The following is a 23,163-nucleotide window of genomic DNA, read 5'->3' on the forward strand; positions in this document are numbered from 1 at the left end:
TTGTTTTAACACCTCATAGTACACGACGCCAAGCTGGTCCCACCAAATGCAGAGCATGATCTTGGAGCCGTGAATATTCGGTTTGACAGTCGAAGTGGAAGCTTGGCTGGGATATCCCATGATTTTTTGCGTCTAGGGTTATCGTAATGAACCCATTTTTCGTCCCCGGTCACACTGCGTTGCAGAAATCCCTTCCGTTTTTGTCTCTGAAGCAACTGTTCACAAACACACAAACGCCGTTCAACGTCTCTTGATTTCAGCTCACACGGGACCCGAGTTCCTTCTTTCTGAATCATGCCCACAGCCTTGAGACGTTTTGAAATGGCTTGCTGTGTCACTTCCACTAATCGTGCAAATTTTTCTCGAGTTTCACACGAGTCTTCACTCAGCAGTCTCCAATTCTGCATCTTCGAAAACATCCCCTCTTCCTCCACTATGCCAGTCTACGACGTTAAAATCACCGTTCTCGAAGCGTTGAAACCACTTACGACACGTTCTTTCACTAATAGCGTCTTTACCATACGTACCTGAGAGTATTCGATGAGACTCGGCCGCTTTTCTTCATTTTGAAACAAAACAGTAACATCTCCCGCAAGTGACGAGAATTAGGCTCGCAACCTGACATTTTCAATCAAGATTTTATGATGCAGACAGAAATAGAATAATTTTTGAATGAGGTTATGTTGACCGAGGTCCAAGCGAACTGCCTGACGTCTGCGATCTGTTTCTTTCGACCGGTACTTACCGTTGTCGCCACCTATCGGCAAATGGCGGAAGCAAAGTTGTACGCCTTATACATTTCGCTTAAGGACCACGAAGATAAGATACGAGAAATTATGGTTTATATGGAAGCATATAGACAGTCGTCTTTCCCTCACTTTGCCTGCGAATGGAACAGGAAAGGACACGACTAGTACAGGGTAGTTTCCACCACACAACGTACGATGACTTGTGGACTTTATAGGTAGACGTATATGTAGATACGAGATCCATAGCGCTGTAGATAACAGTGCCCGGGTTCATATTGTGTGCCTTGACGTTAGGAATGTATTTGACACCGACAAAAAAATACGAACTTACCTAGTATGGGACCAGACCGGCGACTGGATTCAACAGTTCCTTGCAGTTAGAACTCAGCACGTAGCTCTTAACGAAACAAAATCGACAGATGTAATGGCCTGAACCGTAGTAAAAATTGCTGTTTTGAAGAGCGCGCCGCAGCGCGTAGTGTGAAGCAGTCGCCCTCCGTTTCTGGCGGTGACGCCGCTGTCGCAATCGCAGCTTTTGTGTCTCCCTCCGGTGGGAAAGGGGAAATGTTGCCTGTTCACGTGCATTTAAGGGGCGCTATGAGCTCGCCAGTGGGTCAGTCTGGGTCAGTCTCTCGTCCCCAGTTTGCTAGTCTGTCTCTCGTCCGCATTTGTTAGGCAGTTAGTGTGTGGCTGTCGTCCGGAGTGCTAGTATGTCTGTCGTTCGGATCAACCTTTAAAGCCGGGAAAATAACAGTATTTCCACTCCACCAGTAAGAGAACTCAGCGAGTGGTCGCCCGGTCGGGGCTTAGTTCCTGCATCTGAGTCTGCGCGTTAGGCCGCCAGTCTGCTCGAGTTTGCTCACGCAATGGCGGTTGGATCGGTCGGTTGGTCGGTCGCGCACTGAGACACAAGGTGACTTGTCCGTCTTGAGCGTCGGCGCATGTGAGGTCGCCACGTGAGTCCAGTCGGCCGCGGCGTATAGCGAGGGGTAGTGAGTTCGCGGTCGACACGAGAGCAACAGGAGTCAACCCACGACATCAGTCTGGCCGGTGCGAGCTGCGACGCCGTGAGACGGGAGATCAGCGCGCCTTCCTGCGTCCGTTGAAGCGGCTGGCACCGGACGGTTCGGGAGAGCGATTTGGGGGTGCTGTGCCAGGTCTTCTCGAGAAATCGCAGTTTATTAGAAGTTAAGTGATTGGTGATATGTTGTTTGATTTGCTCTTGTTAAACTCTACTTGTTTTCTTGTTGAGGTCACCAACCGTTTTGCTTTGGGGTCGTCCCACCATTTTTCTCCGTTTGCCCACCCGCGGGAAGGTGGTTGTTTATAAATTGGGTGGTCCATGTTTCCCTTGTGGAGTAGGGGCGGGTTAGAGCAACCTGCGGTTCGGGTTGTTCCCTATCAATCTACCGTACGTTAGTAGCTGCCTCTGTCATGTTTGTCAGATTTGGTGTGTTAACGAATTTATTGCTTGGAGTGTAACGGCCTAATACCTGAAATATGTTTTGATCTTTGGAAACTTTGGTATTATTGCCTATGATCTTGAGAGGTGGTGTCTGTGTACTGTAGAGCATCTTAACTATTGTTTGGCCAACCTTATAGAATTTTATATAAGATTGCATTTCATGGGCTTTTATTTAAATGATCATTTTAGTATATAAAGTTGCCACCCTTTCACCGTAAGACTTTTCTTAGAACTTAAAATCAAGTTGCACTTTCGGTGGCAAGGTTCATATTTTAATTGTTAGTGTTTTGTACCATTTCCATCGCTCATACATGGGGTGCATAGTTTGTGTGCTTGTGTAAATTGTTAAAACTCTTAGTTTAAAGTTGTCTGGTGTGTTGCAGATTTGCACCAGTGTAGTCTTTCAGAGGCCGTTGCGAGCAGTCGTAACTACGGCAGTGTCAAAAGGGAAAGGCAAGGTTCTCTACCCGAAAGCTCATACAGTCAAAACTTGTTTCTTTCCGCCTCAGAATAAATTGTAATTTTGATATGTAGAGGGTGTTTACTGATTATAATTTTAAATCTGTTTCTTTTTAAAAAATGCTTTTAGGCACTATTAAAGTGAATAAAATTCCTATTTGTTAAAAGGAATTTGGTTACGATACCATCAGTTACTCCCTGGCAACTACTTCCACGCTTACATAATGTGATTAAATGTGTTAATGTTCTTGGTGAATCGCTAGTAAATAAAATAAATTCTTAAGAATATTCTTTGAAAATAAGTCACGGTTCATGGTCATTGACGGAGTACGCAAAGAAAGTGTGATAGGATCGTTACTGTTTACAGTGTATGTTGGTTGATTTAGGGGAGGGGACCAAACAGCGAGGTCATCGGTCCCGTCGGATTAGGGAAGGATGGTATTATGTCTGCATGCTTATGAAATATGGGGTGTCTAGGAATCCTTCGTACTTGCTTTGCTAGACAATCAAATCAAACAAGTCGTATTAATCGTATTAATGAGTTTTATTACAAAAGGGAAAGAGACAATATTTAACTTTTGACAATTACACAGGTGTGTCGCAAGCAAACGGCGACATACAAAATAAGCAATCTCTCTTCAGTATAATACGAGGTGCATTCAAGTTCTAAGGCCTCCGATTTTTTTTCTAATTAACTACTCACCCGAAATCGATGAAACTGGCGTTACTTCTCGACGTAATCGCCCTGCAGACGTACACATTTTTCACAACGCTGACGCCATGATTCCATGGCAGAGGCAAAGGCTTCTTTAGGAGTCTGTTTTGACCACTGGAAAATCGCTGAGGCAATAGCAGCACGGCTGGTGAATGTCCGGCCACGGAGAGTGTCTTTTATTGTTGGAAAAAGCCAAAAGTCACTAGGAGCCGGGTCAGGTGAGTAGGGAGCATGAGGAATTACTTCAAAGTTGTTATCACGAAGAAACTGTTGCGTAACGTTAGCTCGATGTGCGGGTGCGTTGTCTTGGTGAAACAGCCCACGCGCAGCCCTTCCCGGACGTTTCTGTTGCAGTGCAGGAAGGAATTTGTTCTTCAAAACATTTTCGTAGAACGCACCTGTTACCGTAGTGCCCTTTGGAACGCAATGGGTAAGGATTACACCCTCGCTGTCCCAGAACATGGACACCATAGTTTTTTCAGCACTGGCGGTTACCCGAAATTTTTTTGGTGGCAGTGAATCTGTGTGCTTCCATTGAGATGACTGGCGCTTTGTTTCTGGATTGAGAAATGGCATCCACGTCTCATCCATTGTCACAACCGACGAAAAGAAAGTCCCATTCATGCTGTCGTTGCGCGTCAACATTGCTTGGCAACATGCCACATGGGCAGACATGTGGTCGTCCGTCAGCATTCGTGGCACCCACCTGGATGACACTTTTCGCATTTACAGGTCGTCATGCAGGATTGTGTGCACAGAACCCACAGAAATGCCAACTCTGGAGGCGATCTGTTCAACAGTCATTCGGCGATCCCCCAAAACAATTCTCTCCACTTTCTCGATCATGTCGTCAGACCGGCTTGTGCGAGCCCAAGGTTGTTTCGGTTTGTTGTCACACGATGTTCTGCCTTCATTAAAATGTCGCACCCACGAACGCACTTTCGACACATCCATAACTCCATCACCACATGTCTCTTTCAACTGTCGATGAATTTCAATTGGTTTCACACCACGCAAATTCAGAAAACGAATGATTGCACGCTGTTTAAGTAAGGAAAACGTCGCCATTTTAAGTATTTAAAACAGTTCTCATTCTCGGCGCTGGCGGTAAAATTCCATCTGCCAAACGGTGCTGCCATCTCTGGGACGTATTGACAATGAACGCGGCCTCATTTTAAAACAATGCGCATGTTTCTATCTCTTTCCAGTCCGGAGAAAAAAAAATCGGAGGCCTTAGAACTTGAATGCACCTCGTAGTTACCAAGTCTGCGTTACACAGAGTGTGCAAGCGAAGTACCGAGCGTCGACGCTTCTGTCCAAGTCACCAGTCTTGAAGCTGCCATTACACTGGGGCGTCGCCAGTCGGTCGCGGCGCTTACGTCCTCTTCACACAGGGGCCGCTGCTGCCGCGTTGTCGTCCTGCAGAGGGGTCGGTCAGCGTGCGATTGGTTGACGTCTTCTCACAGCCATATCTTCTCTCTCGATCCAGACTGGCGTGAAGGCGCTTGACTTAACGCCGTAACAGAAGGGGAAGGAAGTCGGTCGTGCCCTTTCAAAGGAATCATTCCAGCATCTGCCTGGAACGATTTAGGGAAATCACGGAAAACCTAAATGAGAATGGCTGGACGCGGGATTTGAACCGTAGTCCTCCCGAAAGCGAATCCAGACAGTGTCCGTAAATGATCTAGTACAAAGCGTTGGAACCTCTTTATGGTGGTTCGCAGATGATGTGGTTTTCTATAAGAAAGTATCAACGCCAGAAGGCAAGGTAGATTTGCGAAGGTTTGATGAAGCGCGCAGCCTCTGTCACGCGACCCTGAAGATAAGAAAAAGGTAACATACTGGGCATGTACATAGGAATAGAAGTCCACTACTGTACAACTACACTATTGACGACAAAACGCTGGAAATAATATCTACCACAAAATATCTATGAATAACCATACATTCCTAGGAAGAACCTTTAGGAAATGTAACTCATTCGCGAAGGAAGCGGCTTACTAGGCCCTTGTTTGGCCGATTCGTGTATTCTCTCCATCTTGCTGTGACCCTTACGAGGTAGGACTGATAGAAGAGACAGAGAAGGTCCAAAGAAGAGCGGCGGGTTTCGTCACAGAATCGTGTAGTCGGCGCGAAAGCACAGAGGTGCTCAACAAACGACAGTGGCAAAGGCTACTCGAGATGCGCCGTGCAGCACGGAGAGGTTTACTACGGAAATTTCGAGATAGCACTTTCTGAGAAGAGTCGGCCAACACTTTGATTTCTCCGACATGTTTCTCGCATAATAACTTAGGGCCAACACAGACGTTTGTCAACAATCATTCTTCCCACCCGCCATTCGCGAGTGGAACAGGGCAGAGGGTATAAATTAATGGTAGCAGAAGTAATATCCGCCACACGCCGTTAACTGGCTTGCGAGTATTGATGTAGATGTAGATGTAGAGTGCTGGAGAATGTCCTGCTAGCAGTCAGGCAGCTATTATGATTCCAGTATGGCCCTACCGCACTTCGCCGTTGACGACAGAAAACATTTACATCACGTTTTCCGCCATTGGTGTAGTTGTAGTGGTGGGTCTGGCCAGTAACGTGGCTCACTTCTACCAGACCTCACTCCAGCTGAGCTCTTGTTGTGCAGGAGATGAAGCGTTTGTTATAGGAGGCACCGATAGACACTCCAGATCAGATGATTACCGGTTTAGTTGGAGCTGCAGCCATTGTTTCTGAAACACGAGGTTGGTCTGAGAGTGTAAAGGAGAATCAGTTCCTTCAAGGACACCTAGCGACGGAAAGGTGCACCTGTGACATTTGTGTTACTTAACAAAAGTGTTTCTTGCTATCTCCTCTAGTACCTCAGCATATCTATGTACGTAGATTTTACTCTCTGTACGTGAAACTTTACTTACTCAAAGAAACTCTCACTTGTTATGAACACATAGCCACACTAACGCACACTACATCAGTCGTAAATTACTCTGCGAGCTCTTTGTACGCAAGAACTTAGGCTGGTAAACACACATTACATAAGTTTTACTGTTTGCTTGGCATTCTCATTTTGAATCTCTCCATCCCATCGGCTTATTCCGCTTCGCTAGTTTTAACACATAAGCCGCTTTATTCACTCAAGAGTGCTGATAACTTCGGCCTTGCTCTCTAGTTATCTTCAAGGATTGTTACAGCACACGAGCGAAGAGGACGCTTCAATAACATTTTTCTTGTTTTTATTTAGCTACCACTGTTCAAGATTTTCCGTTCCGTTTGGTCTTAAACTTTGCACGACAACGTAGTGGGCTCAAGTGTCACACAAATGGTCTCAAATATTAGCTATATTACAATTAACTTCTTTCGTTTTGATGACGATGTCTTACAGACAGAAACTCCGGTTTGTGTGGCCGAGCGGTTCTAGGCGCTACGGTCTGGAACCGCGCGACCGCTACGGTCGCAGGTTCGAATCCTGCCTCGGCCATGGATGTGTGTGATGTCCTTAGGTTACTTTGGTTTAAGTAGTTGTACCTCGCTTAAGTTATTTGGACCATACAAAATAAAATGGCGCCCATTTGAAAAAAATAGGGGTTTTTCATAGATTTTTCGACTTTGTAGGCCAAGTAAAAATATTTATAGGTGATGGATCGGAATAAAAGTGGTACAACTCCTAGACAATTTAGTCAGCTTCGTCAGAAACAAAGAATCATGCCAATCGGTTCAGTAGATTTGAAGTTACCATACCGCGCGATAAAAAGGTAGTCATTTCGAGAAAAACGCGTTTGAAGTTTTGATTACATATAATGCAATATTAGGCAACTTACGTTCAATCTGTTATTCTGAGTCCATAAAGTAGTCGTTCCTCTTTCTCATAGAGGGCGTTCTGCTCGATCTGGGCCATCCTGCGCTGCTGTACAGCCGCATGTACGGCCGGTGACAAGCGGTTTTCGGCCCCTTGAATCCGGTGGTCGTTCGAATGCTTGGCGAACTGCTTCGAATAGAAGAGTCCCAGGGTGACGTCCATCGTTGTCATGGTCTTCAGAATTGCTGAATACCCTTCGTTGAATCTGCTCCTTGCCAGGAAAGTCGTAATCTCCACAGTCTTCGCACCAGAACGCAAATGCTTGGGGGCTAGCTTCCAAACACATGCGTTCAAACTTTCATTTGTATTTTGTGTGTTTGCTCTCAAGCACCGGTGCAATAACTCGTCCTCCGAAAGAAAAAATCTGGTGCGTGAAAAAAGCCCATTTCAGGCAGGTGTATTTTTTGGTTCAACCGCGAATAACAAACATTTCCGTTCCGTATTCGGAAAACACCGTTGCAGGGTTGGATTCTAAACACTTTTATGGATCCAAAAATGCAATTTAAAAAAATAGATTTTTTGAACCAAAAGATAGTGTGGTGTGCGTACTGTAAGACCTTCGGTACACACACCATCAGATTACTTGACTTGTCGCTCTAACGAAGTAGGCGAGTGTCAGCAATATGTCTCATGGTATTATCGTGGCGTGTTTATCTTCTGCCCTTAGGTCAGACGACAGAAATGCCACTTGCACGCTTAGGCTAGCTGATTGACGGTGACCAACTTTAAACAGAACTTGATTAATCTTCACACACCTTTATTAAAATAATAACAAGCATAAAAATAACTTAACTTGGTTCTGGATGCTGTTTACAATTGACAATCTGAAGTTCCTTTGGTCTTGGTACGTTAATCTTATTCTCACATATCTCTGATACTTGACAAAGTGTCTAGTCATTTATCTTCATGGCTATGTACAGGAATATGATCATCTTATTAGGCTCAGACTGAAACTTGACTACAGACTAATGCAGACTGACTAATCGGAGGTCTGTACACTCGTTATAATACCTCGAGCGTTCAGGTATCACTGCGCGAGTGTGATCCGCGAGGAGAAAAGGTTCTACGTTAGGAGCAATCTCATTGGCTGCGTTACATATGAATACGCGGATCGGCGGAAGTAGAATTTGGTCCGTCTTTATGGGAGCGCCATCTCGTAGTGCGGAGACGGACGAGCGCTGCGCCTGCGCTGTTGTGCTTAGCGGGGCGCGCTCTAGTGGGAAAGTTGTGTACGCGCTGACTACGCGGAACTATGTGGAGGATGGTGAGGAGGAGATTAGTGTTTAACGTCCCGTCGACAACGAGGTCATTAGAGACGGAGCGCAAGCTCGGGTTAGGGAAGGACGGGGAAGGAAATCGGCCGTGCCCTTTCAGAGGAACCATCCCGGCATTTGCCTGAAAGGATTTAGGGAAATCACGGAAAACCTAAATCAGGATGGCTGGAGACGGGATTGAACCGTCGTCCTCCCGAATGCGAGTCCAGTGTGACGGAACTATGTACACAACAGATAGTAAACGTCCCCTTAAGGACTTCCACGTAGACGTACCTCAATCTCTCGTTCTCAATGGGGCGCAGTCGTCATATATAAGAGTAAGTTCTGGGACAGACTTATCTGCATGGGTTTTCGTATTTGCACTCCGAGTGTCCTAATTTTTCATTTATTGCTATTTCTGGCCAAAACTGCTCACCAGTAGTAACCTCAATTATTTTTTTTGCTTTTGTCTTTGTTGAAATGACTTTTATCTCGTCTACTGCTTCTAAGATTTTGTATCTACTTATACTTCCTAGTTTCCTCTACATTTTTTAAAGGTTTTCAACGTTCTATAAAATCTTTCTGCCCTGATCACACCTTTTCAAGGATCTCTTCAAGATCTTTTTGACCTGATTATATCCCATTTCCAACGATTTATGTGAAATAGTTTAATGGCGGTAATATTTTCCCGAGGCTTACTAACAAACTGTTCAATAGAAAGAAGTGTTTGACTGACCTATGGGTGCTCTTGAATCTACAAATTCTCCAACTGTAGTCTTATATTTCACATTGTCTGCCTCCTGTATGATTTCTACGCCTCTTGTACCAATTTCTGAATTCTGTCGCTAAATTCCTCTTTTATTTTCGTTTTGCCTTTTATTTCTGACAATTTCTGCTTGCATTAAAAACAACTAGTTGCAGCACAAATTTTCCGATATTCTGACACATTCCTTACCCTTGAGTTGTTGAGTTCTTAAATAAAAAAAGAGAGAGAGGAATACTATGCTTTGACCCGTCGATGACTAGGTCATTAGAGCGCAGCACAAGACTGGATTGTGAAAGGGTGTGGAGGACAATCGCTGTACACTTCCGATGAATGTAGCCCCGCATTAACGTTGACCATTTAAGGAAAGGCATGGAAAACCCAAATCTGTCCGGTAGCAAAGCCCAGTGAATGTTTCGCACCTGGAATTTGTAGGAACCTTCCTTGTGCCTCACAGCATTGTCCACTTAATTATTGCAGACTAAAAAATACAGTTACAAAGTGGTTTTCTTGTCTGCGTTTCGGAATAACGTCTATTTTTTTCAGGTATATTGCATATAAGGGGCGATCAAAAAGGTTCCGTTCGAAGGCCGTAAAGTCCAGATTCAGTATGGTGATCTGGAAAAATCGCCGTGAGCAGTGACACATCTGACAGAGGCACCAGGTTGAAGGTGCCCGTGTAGTAAGACAGCCCGTCCCGCTGCTTGAAGAAGTCAGTAGCTGCCTGCTGCACATCTTTGTCCGACAGGAATATTCGACCCTTCAGGGTCTTTTGTAAGGGACCGAAGGCCGTGATAATCGCATGGAGAGATGTTAGGACGGATAGGCGGCTGCTGGAGTGAGTCACACTTGAGTTGGCGTAACTTCTGCGTTACGACACTTGCGATACGGGGACGTGCGTCACGATGAAGCAGCAGAAACCCTTGGCACTCCATTACGCAACTGTGGTTTTCGACAGAAATGCTGCCTCATACATATTCTTCATTCTCCGATGGATGCATATCGGTGTTTTTCCTTCAGGAGCCAAGAAAATAATACAGTAACAAGACGCTGCTCCCGTTTGGCCGCATTTGATAATAATGTCGCCATAGTTCACATTTATGCATATACAGCGCACACGTCGTAAAGACAGGAATGCCACGCTCTTCCCTGCACACATGTCGGTGCTTATATACCCGCTTCAGAGTTGCGCTTCTTTGCATATCTACTGCAGCGACGCGGTCTAACGGAAACTTTTTTAAATCGCCCCTTGTATTTAAATAGCTCCATATTCAAACCCCATATTAAATTCGCAGGAGATCTTAATTTTAGATGGTGACAAGAACGCAGTTTTAGCATTTACAAATCACAACAGACGACCAGAGTGTTAAGCTCGTGTGCTCATGATATAACGGCCGACGTCTTGTGACAAAATTTTCTCTATAGGTAAGATTGCTACATGCAGTAAATCGTGAGCTACTGGCTTGTTTTCAAAAAAAAATTGCCGTCTTGAATACTAAGTATATTCTACCAGATCCTCTCATTTACTGTAGGTTATAAGCATCCGTTACCGGAAATTAGTCAGCCGGCCGGAGTGGCCGAGCGGTTCTAGGCGCTTCAGTCTGGAACCGCGCGACCGCTACGGTCGCAAGTTCGAATCCTGCCTCGGGAATGGATGTGTGTGATGTCCTTAGGTTAGTTAGATTTAAGTAGTTTTAAGTTGTAGGGGACTGATGAGCTCAGATGTTAAGTCCCATAGTGCTCAGAGCCATTTGAACCAACCGGAAATTAGTCGTCTGCGCGACTAACCTCGCCAGTAGCATGAGGTAGACTGAGTTCGGCGAGAGAGATTCCACGAGTCTTTCCAGGCACGTCACACGCAAATGCAAGCTAATTAGACGCAATACAGATACTTACTGCAAACAGTCGCAGACTTTTGTATGGGATCAAGATCAGACCAGACGCAATGTCATAGGGATTCTGAGTGTTACTAAATAGGAACGTATCCCTGCAGCTCTATAAGCAAGGTTGTTGTAATCTCCGAAAGTGGAACTATCCATAGCGTGCCGACATGAAGAAACAACAACAATGGTCACCAATAGAGATGAAATAAATGTTCACTGTGAAATGAGTCAATTGGTCCTTTCCCACGAAATTAAGAGTCCGCTGTAAGCAAGAACCACCGCACACGGGTTAAACACTTCAATGGAGCGTCGATGCACTCGACTCTTTGCCTTATTTGTAAAGAGTGAACGATTACCGTTCGTTTCTGATTCGCTCCTCTGCATTTACAGGGTGTTTCAAAAATGACCGGTATATTTGAAACGGCAATACAAACTAAACGAGCAGCGATAGAAATACACCGTTTGTTGCAATATGCTTGGGACAACAGTACATTTTCAGGCGGACAAACTTTCGAAATTACAGTAGTTACAATTGTCAACAACAGATGGCGCTGCGGTCTGGGAAACTCTATAGTACGATATTTTCCACATATCCACCATGCGCAGCAATAATATGGCGTAGTCTCTGAATGAAATTACCCGAAACCTTTGACAACGTGTCTGGCGGAATGGCTTCACATGCAGATGAGATGTACTGCTTCAGCTGTTCAATTGTTTCTGGATTCTGGCGGTACACCTGGTCTTTCAAGTGTCCCCACAGAAAGAAGTCACAGGGGTTCATGTCTGGCGAATAGGGAGGCCAATCCACGCCGCCTTCTGTATGTTTCGGATAGCCCAAAGCAATCACACGATCATCGAAATATTCATTCAGGAAATTAAAGACGTCGGCCGTGCGACGTGGCCGGGCACCATCTTGCATAAACCACGAGGTGTTCGCAGTGTCGTCTAAGGCAGTTTGTACCGCCACAAATTCACGAAGGATGTCCAGATAGCGTGATGCAGTAATCGTTTCGGATCTGAAAAATGGGCCAATGATTCCTTTGGAAGAAATGGCGGCCCAGGCCAGTACTTTTTGAGGATGCAGGGACGATGGGACTGCAACATGGGGCTTTTCGGTTCCCCATATGCGCCAGTTATGTTTATTGACGAAGCTGTCCAGGTAAAAATAAGCTTCGTCAGTAAACCAAATGCTGCCCACATGCATATCGCCGTCATCAATCCTGTGCACTATATCGTTAGCGAATGTCTCTCGTGCAGCAATGGTAGCGGCGCTGAGGGGTTGCCGTGTTTGCGTTTTGTATGGATAGAGGTGTAAACTCTGGCGCATGAGACGATACGTGGACGTTGGCGTCATTTGGACCGCAGCTGCAACACGGCGAACGGAAACCCGAGGCCGCTGTTGGATCACCTGCTGCACTAGCTGCGCATTGCCCTCTGTGGTTGTCGTGCGCGGTCGCCCTACCTTTCCAGCACGTTCATCCGTCATGTTCCCAGTCTGTAGAAATTTTTCAAACAGATCCTTTATTGCATCGCTTTTCGGTCCTTTGGTTACATTAAACCTCCGTTGAAAACTTCGTCTTGTTGCAACAACACTGTGTTGTAGGCGGTGGAATTCCAACACCAGAAAAATCCTCTGTTCTAAGGAATAAACCATGTTGTCCACAGCACACTTGCACGTTGTGAACAGCACACGCTTACAGCAGAAAGACGACGTACAGAATGGCGCACCCACAGACTGCGTTGTCTTCTATATCTTTCACATCACTTGCAGCGCCATCTGTTGTTGAAAATTGTAACTACTGTAATTTCGAAAGTTTGTCCGCCTGAAAATGTACTGTTGTCCCAAGCATATTGCAACAAACGGTGTATTTCTATCGCTGCTCGTTTAGTTTTTATTGCCGATTCAAATATACCGGTCATTTTTGAAACACCCTGTAGTTACGTCCGACTGTACTGTATTCCTTTGCGCCGAACACGTAGGGCGATCATTGCCAGACTGTATGAACTTGCTTCCCAATGAGGATTTCATAAAAAGCAGTCGGTCCAATATATTTATTTGACTGTTAAGTGAAGTACAAACTGTTAATCTGTGCACAACAGGAAGTGAATGAGAGGGCTCAAGCAACAAGGAAATTAGCGGATATTTGCCTTACAGTAAGACACGATATATCTTTCGTTGACTTTACCAAAAATATTTACTGATTGGTTGTAAGTCATCAGTTGAGCTAACTAATCAGGGTTCCTATCAGGCGTGAGTTTGGGGCTGAAATGTATAGACTAAGAAACAAAAGATTCTCAACTGAATGTGCAATATATTGTGGCACGGAAGCCGTGACTCATTTAAAAACGGAACATCATTTATTGCCTTTTATCGCGCTTATGGCGCCTACCTCTAACGTAGTGGTCTCGTAATTTAAAATATGCACGGGAACAGAGAAGGAATATTACGTTGTCACTGTTCTTTCTACTGCTCTCACATGCTTATCATGTCCGTCATCCATCCAAAATCTACTGGAAATTCTATGAATTAAATAGCAACTGAGCTCAATTAATGACACTATTTGATTTCGCAGGGAGACACGCGATGCAATATCATAATGTGGAACATGGGGCTAAGAAGACAAAAACATTCTTAAATGAGGCACATATAAAATTTATTACATTCTACTAAATTCTTCACACGCACGCATTTGTCCCAATATGAATTTCAACAAGAACGATCATTTTACAGTGACTATGGAGCCAACACCAAGTTGGAAGTCAAAGCGGTACACTGGAACTCACCTTTTACTATCGTTCTTGGAACATAATCAAAACCTCACAAGAGACACACGCAAATCCTAGACCGAATTACCTCAAGAACGTCCTTTGCTCATTGATATGTGCACCCAACTCTATCTGGGCAGTCGGAAGTCAATGAATCTTATGTTTTCTCACCCATGTGGAGTGTTCTCGGTTTCATTACAAGATGAACTTCATACGCATTTCCTGTCTGAACCTGCTTCAGCATACAGGTGGTGAAGTCTCCTTGCAGAACTGCTCACGTGGCAGTATGGAGAGAATGACCAGCATACCAGAAATAAAGAATTAGCAAGGAATCTCACACGCCAGTTGACTTAAGTATCTCACATAATTCACATGCAAACTCCCTAACCAGAAATCGTACTAAAATCTCTGCTATCTTTTGTTGTACGATGGCGACCACATGGTTGTGCCGAACACACTGGGTAAGGCCAATACTACAAGGAAAATTCGTTTAATATTTGGCGAACTTATTTACATTAATCATTAGAGACAAGATAATTGATGACCAATTCAGATATCGTTAAAGGCAAGATAATTGATGGCCAATTCAGACAAGCAGCTGAAAGCACCTCAAGATTGGCTTTGTATTACTGTATTGAATTGTGCCCCATGCTCTCGAGAAAATACCAGACCTCTAGCCATTGAATTTGCCTGTAAAATTACTACAAGTAGTGATCGCCACGTAATTTCACTGAAAAAGAACGGGTTAGTAACCTTAACAATAATATATTTATCCTCTTCAACTTTAGCAAACTGCATGACGGAGCCCATCACATCTTCCGTCCACCCACTAGCCACACCATGAGCCGAATCCTGAAAAATAGTAGAGCGCCCCTAACGGTCACTCTGATCTTCCCTGAGGGGGAGCGGGACGGGGATCCTACCAATCCTCGAAGACTACAGATGCGTCTTCTTCAGTTCCCTACAAGAGTTAGATTGGCATCAAAATCCAAGTACAATCCTACAGTCAAAACAAAGTCATTCTGTAATTTGTTGCAACACAATAAGGACAGGCGAAATGATGTAGATGATGAACGAAGTAGGTAAATGAACACAGTGACGTTCATCCCTTTTCAAGAGGCTCGCTGTACCATTGTAAAATTACAACAGTGACTAATTCGTCATATAAAATCACTACCACGGAGTAAAATGTGGCACAGTAATCAAGCGGAAGCGCTAGTTCCGTCTCATTATGTGTTATTTATGAAAGCAGCATATAATAATGATCTTTACCTCAGAAGCTGTAATTCACCTTTCTCATTTATAATATTTTCGATGGTTGGACAGCAGACATTATTAAAGAATTACCAAAAAATACAATAATTTGTAGTCCTGGAGTGACAAAACGAGGCAACTATAATTCCGTTTTTTAAGGCGTACTGGAATACGCAAAACCAGGAATACTGTGACGTTTGCAGATAGCGCTTGGACCTGTTCGACGGTCTTTGAAATGGTAAGCTGTGATTTTTTTATAATTCTGGTATAACATTAGTGTCGTAGGACAGTGGGCAAATTTCTAATAAGTCCAGCGCAAATAATTATGACGCACCACAGACTTTGAAACAGTATTCCAGTGCTATGTAGAACTATTCTCAAAGTTGAACTTCTATGATATCGAAAGCATTAAATTAAGGAAGGTAGCAAAAGTAAATGCCTTCATTGGAAAGCGAGTGCTTAAAGTCTGGTAATGATCTCCCTATGACTTCGACGCAAAGAAATACAGTACAGTCGGACGAAACTAAATGCAAAGAAGCAAATTAAAAACGAAAGGTAATCGTTCAATAGTTCGTCTTTTTTGGCATAGAACTGGAAATTTACTAACAAGGGGAGTCCCAGGGTTGGGAAATGAAGTTAGGAGTGGGACGGCGCGTGTTTGCAGCACTGCCCCATAGAGTTACAATGCCCCAGCCATACGGCCAGATGGCCAGCCATTCACGAGAGAAACGTTCCGAAACTTTCAGTCCTACACTATATAATACCCATGCGTCCGCTCACTGAACCGAATGGCGCGGTTGCCGATGCAATATTGGTAACAATTCGTGCTTCGTATTTTCAAAGTATCTATTTGGTTTTAGTTTTAAAAAAATGCAATGACGTCCAAATGGAAAACTTCTGTTTTTCAACATTTTCAACTTTTCCAACCAAATTATTTCCTTCAAATATGCGTTCGTATTGTATATTGAATACTGTGTGCATGGGAGAATAATATTCGTATTGTGAAGACTATGAATAATGATATGTTTATAAGCTGGATTCCGAAATTACACAAGAGCCAGAATGATATTTGTCATAAAAACACTCGAAACAAAAGATGTTTGAAGAATTTGCGCATCGAATAAATGCAGATTTTTTACACGAGCAGCGAGTTTTGAGGATATCTGTCGAATAGCAGACCTCGTAAACATTTATAAAGATGAGTGTTTCTGCGGTTAGTTTCGACGCGAACCATGCGTACTGGATCATATTGTGGAAAACAGGAGATGATAACTGATGGTGAACGAGCGAGTGAATTTTAATACAATCTTCTCATGAATTAATCCCTCGTTCCTGTTCAATTAACGTGGCTCGATTTTGCAAGAGTCGACGATGAGGAGTAACCTTTTGTTCCCAAAATAGGGCTTCAAAGATATTTTAAGGAACTCGTACGTGTTTGTAGTCAGCTTTCCAGATTTTGATGACGTCATAATGACGTTCTTGTGTGTTTTGGCGTATTCATCGATCGCCTTCTGGACTTGGGGTTCAAATGCACCTGTTGTCTCATGCAGGCATACGCAAACACTCGGCAGGACACGTCCAGAAAAAGTAATAGCGTATTGTGCTGTATATGAATGCGTAACTTTCTTCATGTCCACTCTCTTCACAAGTACGGTCTTGCTTCCTTTGTGGGTGAGAGTCCGGTTGAAAGTAGACTGGTACTGACATCCTGGATAGCAAATGAAGCAGCACGATATTTAATGACGACCAATGGAAACGTGTCAGCCCTTCGAATGAATCGCATTTAGGCTACACTAAGTCGACGCTCGTCTCCACAAACGCCGTTACCGAGGTGAACGGCTGCTCGAAACGAGCAGCACGCCACGGCCGCAAGTTGGTGGGAGCAGTCTAATGCTGTGGGAGACATTCTGTATGGGACCTGAGCCAGTAATCGAAGACACTCTTGACAGCTGCGAATCACTTGCGCCCCTTCATGCTTGATGACTTCACAGTATAGTGTCTCGGAGCCAGAAACGTTCTGCAGTAGTTTGATGAGCATTAGCGTGATCTCATGTCGATGTCTCGGCGACGAAATTCGCCAGATGTAAATCCTAGGGGACCGATCTGGATCGTTATCGGGCGCCACCACCGCGTACGCAAATCAGTGACCCGTTATTTACGCGATTTACATTACCTGTGCGTGGACAGCTAATGCCAGATGTCTCCACTAACCTACCAACAAAGAGTCGGATCCCTGATATCCCTCAGTGATAAACTTCGTTCCAACAATCTGTTAAGCAGGTGCTCATAAGGTTTTCGCTCATCGGTGTAGATATTCTTATTCATATGTACTGGGTGATCAAAAAGTCAGTATAAATTTGAAAACTGAATAAATCTCGGAATAATGTAGATAGAGAGGTACAAATTGACACACATGCTTGGAATGACATGGGGTTTTATTAGAACCAAAAAAAATATACAAAAGTTCAAAAAATGTCCGACAGATGGAGCTTCATCTGATCAGAATAGCAATAATTAGCATAACAAAGTAAGACGAAGGAAAGACGATGTTATTTATAGGAAATGCTCAATATGTCCACCATCATTTCTCAATAATAGCTGTAGTCGAGGAATAATGTTGTGAACAGCACTGTGAAGCATGTCCGGAGTTATGGTGAGGCATTGGCGTCGGATGTTGTCTTTCAGCATCCCTAGAGATGTCGGTCGATCTCCGATACACTTGCGACTTCAATAATCTCACGGACTGAGGTCTGGGGACCAGGGAGGCCAAGCGAGACGAAAGTGGCGGCTGAGCATACGATCATCACCAAACGACGTGCATCTGTCGAATATTTTGTGACCTTTGCCTTTTTTTGGTTTCTAATAAAACCCCATGTCATTCCAAGCATGTGTGTCAATTTTTACCTCTCTATCTACATTATTCAGTGGTTTATTAAGTTTTCAAATTTATACTGACTTTTTGATCACCCGGTAGATGCCGAAAAGCGTGATTGAAAAGTGGCTCTCCTGATTCCCGATACGATTTACCTGACTGATACACTGAGTCCTCCGTCCTAAGGAATATTTCGAAAAATGCAGTTTCTGCAGGCAAGCTACTCTCCTGGAAATTGAAATAAGAACACCGTGAATTCATTGTCCCAGGAAGGGGAAACTTTATTGACACATTCCTGGGGTCAGATACATCACATGATCACACTGACAGAACCACAGGCACAGAGACACAGGCAACAGAGCATGAACAATGTCGGCACTAGTACAGTGTATATGCAGGCTGCAATTCTCCCATGGAGACGATCGTAGAGATGCTGGATGTAGTCCTGTGGAACGGCTTGCCATGCCATTTCCACCTGGCGCCTCAGTTGGACCAGCGTTCGTGCTGGACGTGCAGACCGCGTGAGACGACGCTTCATCCAGTCTCAAACATGCCCAATGGGGGACAGATCCGGAGATCTTGCTGGCCAGGGTGGCACGGGATACATGCGGACGTGCATTGTCCTGTTGGAACAGCAAGTTCCCTTGCCGGTCTAGGAATGGTAGAACGATGGGTTCGATGACGGTTTGGATGTACCGTGCACTATTCAGTGTCCCCTCGACGATCACCAGTGGTGTACGGCCAGTGTAGGAGATCGCTCCCCACACCATGATGCCGGGTGTTGGCCCTGTGTGCCTCGGTCGTATGCAGTCCTGATTGTGGCGCCCACCTGCACGGCGCCATACACGCATACGACCATCATTGGCACCAAGGCAGAAGCGACTCTCATCGCTGAAGACGACACGTCTCCATTCGTCCCTCCATTCACGCCTGTCGCGACACCACTGGAGGCGGGCTGCACGATGTTGGGGCGTGAGCGGAAGACGGCCTAACGGTGTGCGGGACCGTAGCCCAGCTTCATGGAGACGGTTGCGAATGGTCCTCGCCGATAGCCCAGGAGCAACAGTGTCCCTAATTTGCTGGGAAGTGGCGGTGCGGTCCCCTACGGCACTGCGTAGGATCCTACGGTCTTGGCGTGCATCCGTGCGTCGCTGCGGTCCGGTCCCAGGTCGACGGGCACGTGCACCTTCCGCCGACCACTGGCGACAACATCGATGTACTGTGGAGACCTCACGCCCCACGTGTTGAGCAATTCGGCGGTACGTCCACCCAGCCTCCCGCATGCCCACTATACGCCCTCGCTCAAAGTCCGTCAACTGCACATACGGTTCACGTCCACGCTGTCGCGGCATGCTACCAGTGTTAAAGACTGCGATGGAGCTCCGTATGCCACGGCAAACTGGCTGACACTGACGGCGGCGGTGCACAAATGCTGCGCAGCTAGCGCCATTCGACGGCCAACACCGCGGTTCCTGGTGTGTCCGCTGTGCCGTGCGTGTGATCATTGCTTGTACAGCCCTCTCGCAGTGTCCGGAGCAAGTATGGTGGGTCTGACACACCGGTGTCAATGTGTTCTTTTTTCCATTTCCAGGAGTGTATTTGTGAAAAGAGTCGGAAGGGAACTGTTTGTGATCCGTAGGGTGAATATACGAATAACAGAAACTGTATGGCTAACCATTCACTGCCGGACCTTGCCCTCTTCCCGTGTGCATATTTCTTGCAGAGGCACTGAAGACAGCGCCTGCTCCTGTCCTCAGGTGAGCGTCCAGCCATGAGGGCGTGGTTCGTGGCCTTCAGCGTGGCGGCGGGCCTGCTGCTGGCAGACGAGGGCCAGGCGGCCAACATCCTGGCGCCCATCTGGTTCCCCGGTCTGAGCCACTTCCTCATGTTCCGCCCGCTCTTCGTGGAGCTGGCCGCCAGGGGCCACAACGTCACCGTGCTGGGACACCACCCGCCCAAGGCTCCCATCGAGAACTACAACTTCATAAGTCTCCAAGGCAGGATGCCGCAGCTGCACAACAACGTAAGTGGACACTTCTTTCCGATTACGTCCGGCAAAAATATTTGGAATTTGCACCTTTTAACCGCACCAAATGCGCAGAACGTCTACATCTACATCGATAGTCCGCGATCCGCCGTGCGACGCGAGGTGGAGGCCACACAATACCACTGCTAGTCATTTCCTGTTCGACTCGCTAACACATTGAAGAGCCAAAGGAACCGGTACACCTACCTAACATCGTGTAGGGTCTCCGTGAGCACGCTGAAGTGCCGCAATGCGACGTGACATGGACTCGACTAATGTCTGTAGTAGTGCTGGAAGGAACTGACACCATTAATCCTGCAAAGCTGTCCATAAATCCGTCGGAGGACGAAGGAGGGAGATCTACTCTAAAGAGCACGTTCCAAGGAATCCCAGATATCCTCAATAATATTCATGTCTGGTGGCCAGCGGAAGTGTTTAAACTCAGATGAGTGTTCCTGGAGCCACTCTGAAGCGATTCTGGATGTGTGGGGTGTCGCATTGTCCTGCTGGAATTGCCCAAGTCCTCCGGAATATACAGGGTGATCAAAAAGTCAGCATAAATTTGAAACCTCAATAAACCACGGAACAATGTAGATAGAGAGGTAAAAATTGACACACATGCTTGGAATTACATGGGGTTTTATTAGAACAAAAAAAAAAACACCCCATATTGCTAGACGCGTGGAAGATCTGTTGCGCGCGTCGTTTGGTGATGATCGTGTGCTCAGCCGCCACTTTCGTCATGCTTGGCCTGCCAGGTCCCCAGACCTCAGTCCGTGCGATTATTGGCTTTGGGGTTACCTGAAGTCACAAGTGTATCGTGATCGACCGACATCTCTAGGGATGCTGAAAGACAACATCCGACGCCAATGCCTCACCATAACTCCGGAGATGCTTTACAGCGCTGTTCACAACATTATTCCTCGACTACAGCTTTTGTTGAGGAGTGATGGTGGACATATTGAGCATTTCCTGTAAAGAACATCAACTTTGCTTTGTCTTACTTTGTTATGCTAATTATTGCTATTCTGATCAGATGAAGCGCCATCTGTCGGACATTTTTTCAACGTTTATATTTTTTTGTTTGTAATAAAACTCCATGTCATTCCAAGCATGTGTGTCAATTTGTACCACTCTATCTACATTATTCCGCGATTTATTCGGTTTTCAAATTTATACTGACTTTTTGGTCACCCGGCACAATGGACAAAACTGGATGCAACTGATCAGACAGGACGCTTACGTACGTGTCACCTGTCAGTCGTGTCTACACGTATGAGGTGTCCCATATCACTGCAACTGGACACGCCGCACACCATTACAAAGCCTTCACCACCTTGAACAGTCCCCTGCTGACATGCAGGGTTCTTGGATTCATGAGGTTCTCTCCACACCCGTATATTTCCATCCGTTCGATACAATTTTAAACGAGACTCGTCCGACCAGGCAACATACAGGGTTATTACAAATGATTGAAGTGATTTCACAGCTCTACAGTAACTTTATTATTTGAGATATTTTCACAATGCTTTGCACACACATACAAAAACTCAAAAAGTTTTTTAGGCATTCACAAATGTTCGATATGTGCCCCTTTAGTGATTCGGCAGACATCAAACCGATAATCAAGTTCCTCGCAAACTCGGCGCACCATGTCCCCATCAATGAGTTCGAAAGCATCATTGATGCGAGCTCGCAGTTATGGCATGTTTCTTGGTAGAGGAGGTTTAAACACTGAATCTTTCACATAACCCCACAGAAAGAAATCGCATGGGGTTAAGTCGGGAGAGCGTGGAGGCCACGACATGAATTGCTGATCATGATCTCCACCACGACCGATCCATCGGTTTTCCAATCTCCTGTTTAAGAAATGCCGAACATCGTGATGGAAGTGCGGTGGAGCACCATCCTGTTGAAATATGAAGTCGGCGCTGTCGGTCTCCAGTTGTGGCATGAGCCAATTTTCCAGCATGTCCAGATACACGCGTTCAACCGTTTCTTCGCTCACTGCAGGCCGACCCGTTGGTTTCCCCTTACAGAGGCATCCAGAAGCTTTAAACTGCGCATACAATCGCCGAATGGAGTTAGCAGTTGGTGGATCTTTGTTGAATTTCGTCCTCAAGTGTCGTTGCACTGTTATGACTGACTGATGTGAGTGCATTTCAAGCACGACATACGCTTTCTCGGCTCCTGTCGCCATTTTGTCTCACTGCGCTCTCGAGCACTCTGGCGGCAGAAACCTGAAGTGCGGCTTCAGCCGAACAAAACTTTATGAGTTTTTCTACGTATCTGTAGTGTGTCGTGGCCATATGTCAATGAATGGAGCTACAGTGAATTTATGAAATCGCTTCAATCATTCGTAATAGCACTGTATTTCCAGTCATCAACAGTCCTATGCCGATTTTGATGGGCCCAGGCGAGGCATAAACTTTATGTCGTGCTGTCATCAAGAGTACACGAGTGGGCCTTTGGTTCCGAAAGCCCTTATCGGCGATGTTTCGTTGAAAGGTTAGCACGTTGACACTTGTTGATGGCCCAACATGGAAATCTGCAACAGTTTTGCGGAAGGGTTGCACTTCTGTCATGCTGAACGATTCTCTTCAGTCGTCATTGGTCCCGTTCTTGCAGGATCTTTCTCCGGCCGCAGTGATGTCGGAGATTTGATGTTTTACCGGATTCCTGATATTCACGGTACACTCGCGAAATTGTCGTACGGGGAAATCCCCTCTTTACCACTACCTCGGACCTGCTGTGCCCCATCAGTCGAGCACCGACTATGACACCACGTTAAGGCTCACTTAAATCTTGATAACCTGCCACTACAGCAGCAGTAACCGCTCTAACATCTGCGCTAGACACTTGTTGTGTCATACAGGCGTTGCGGTCCGCAGCGCTGTAATCTACACTCCTGGAAACGGAAAAAAGAACACATTGACACCGGTGTGTTAGACCCACCATACTTGCTCCGGACACTGCGAGAGGGCTGTACAAGCAATGATCACACGCACGGCACAGCGGACACACCAGGAACCGCGGTGTTGGCCGTCGAATGGCGCTAGCTGCGCAGCATTTGTGCACCGCCGCCGTCAGTGTCAGCCAGTTTGCCGTGGCATACGG

The 23,163-nt window shown here is 45.7% G+C and overlaps 1 protein-coding gene across 1 annotated transcript in view; it reads left to right on the forward strand.

Moving 5' to 3' along the window:
* LOC126088615 (UDP-glucosyltransferase 2-like) overlaps positions 1-23,163 on the forward strand; it is a 143,011-nt gene that overhangs the window by 49,814 nt on the left and 70,034 nt on the right. Inside the window, exon 2 of the mRNA XM_049906844.1 lies at positions 19,778-20,043. Coding sequence (XP_049762801.1) covers positions 19,792-20,043 — 252 coding nt within the window. The 5' untranslated portion in view covers positions 19,778-19,791. The remainder of the gene's footprint in view (positions 1-19,777; positions 20,044-23,163) is intronic.

Source organism: Schistocerca cancellata, chromosome 6 (assembly GCF_023864275.1).
Source record: "Schistocerca cancellata isolate TAMUIC-IGC-003103 chromosome 6, iqSchCanc2.1, whole genome shotgun sequence".
NCBI classification, from domain to species: domain Eukaryota; kingdom Metazoa; phylum Arthropoda; class Insecta; order Orthoptera; family Acrididae; genus Schistocerca; species Schistocerca cancellata.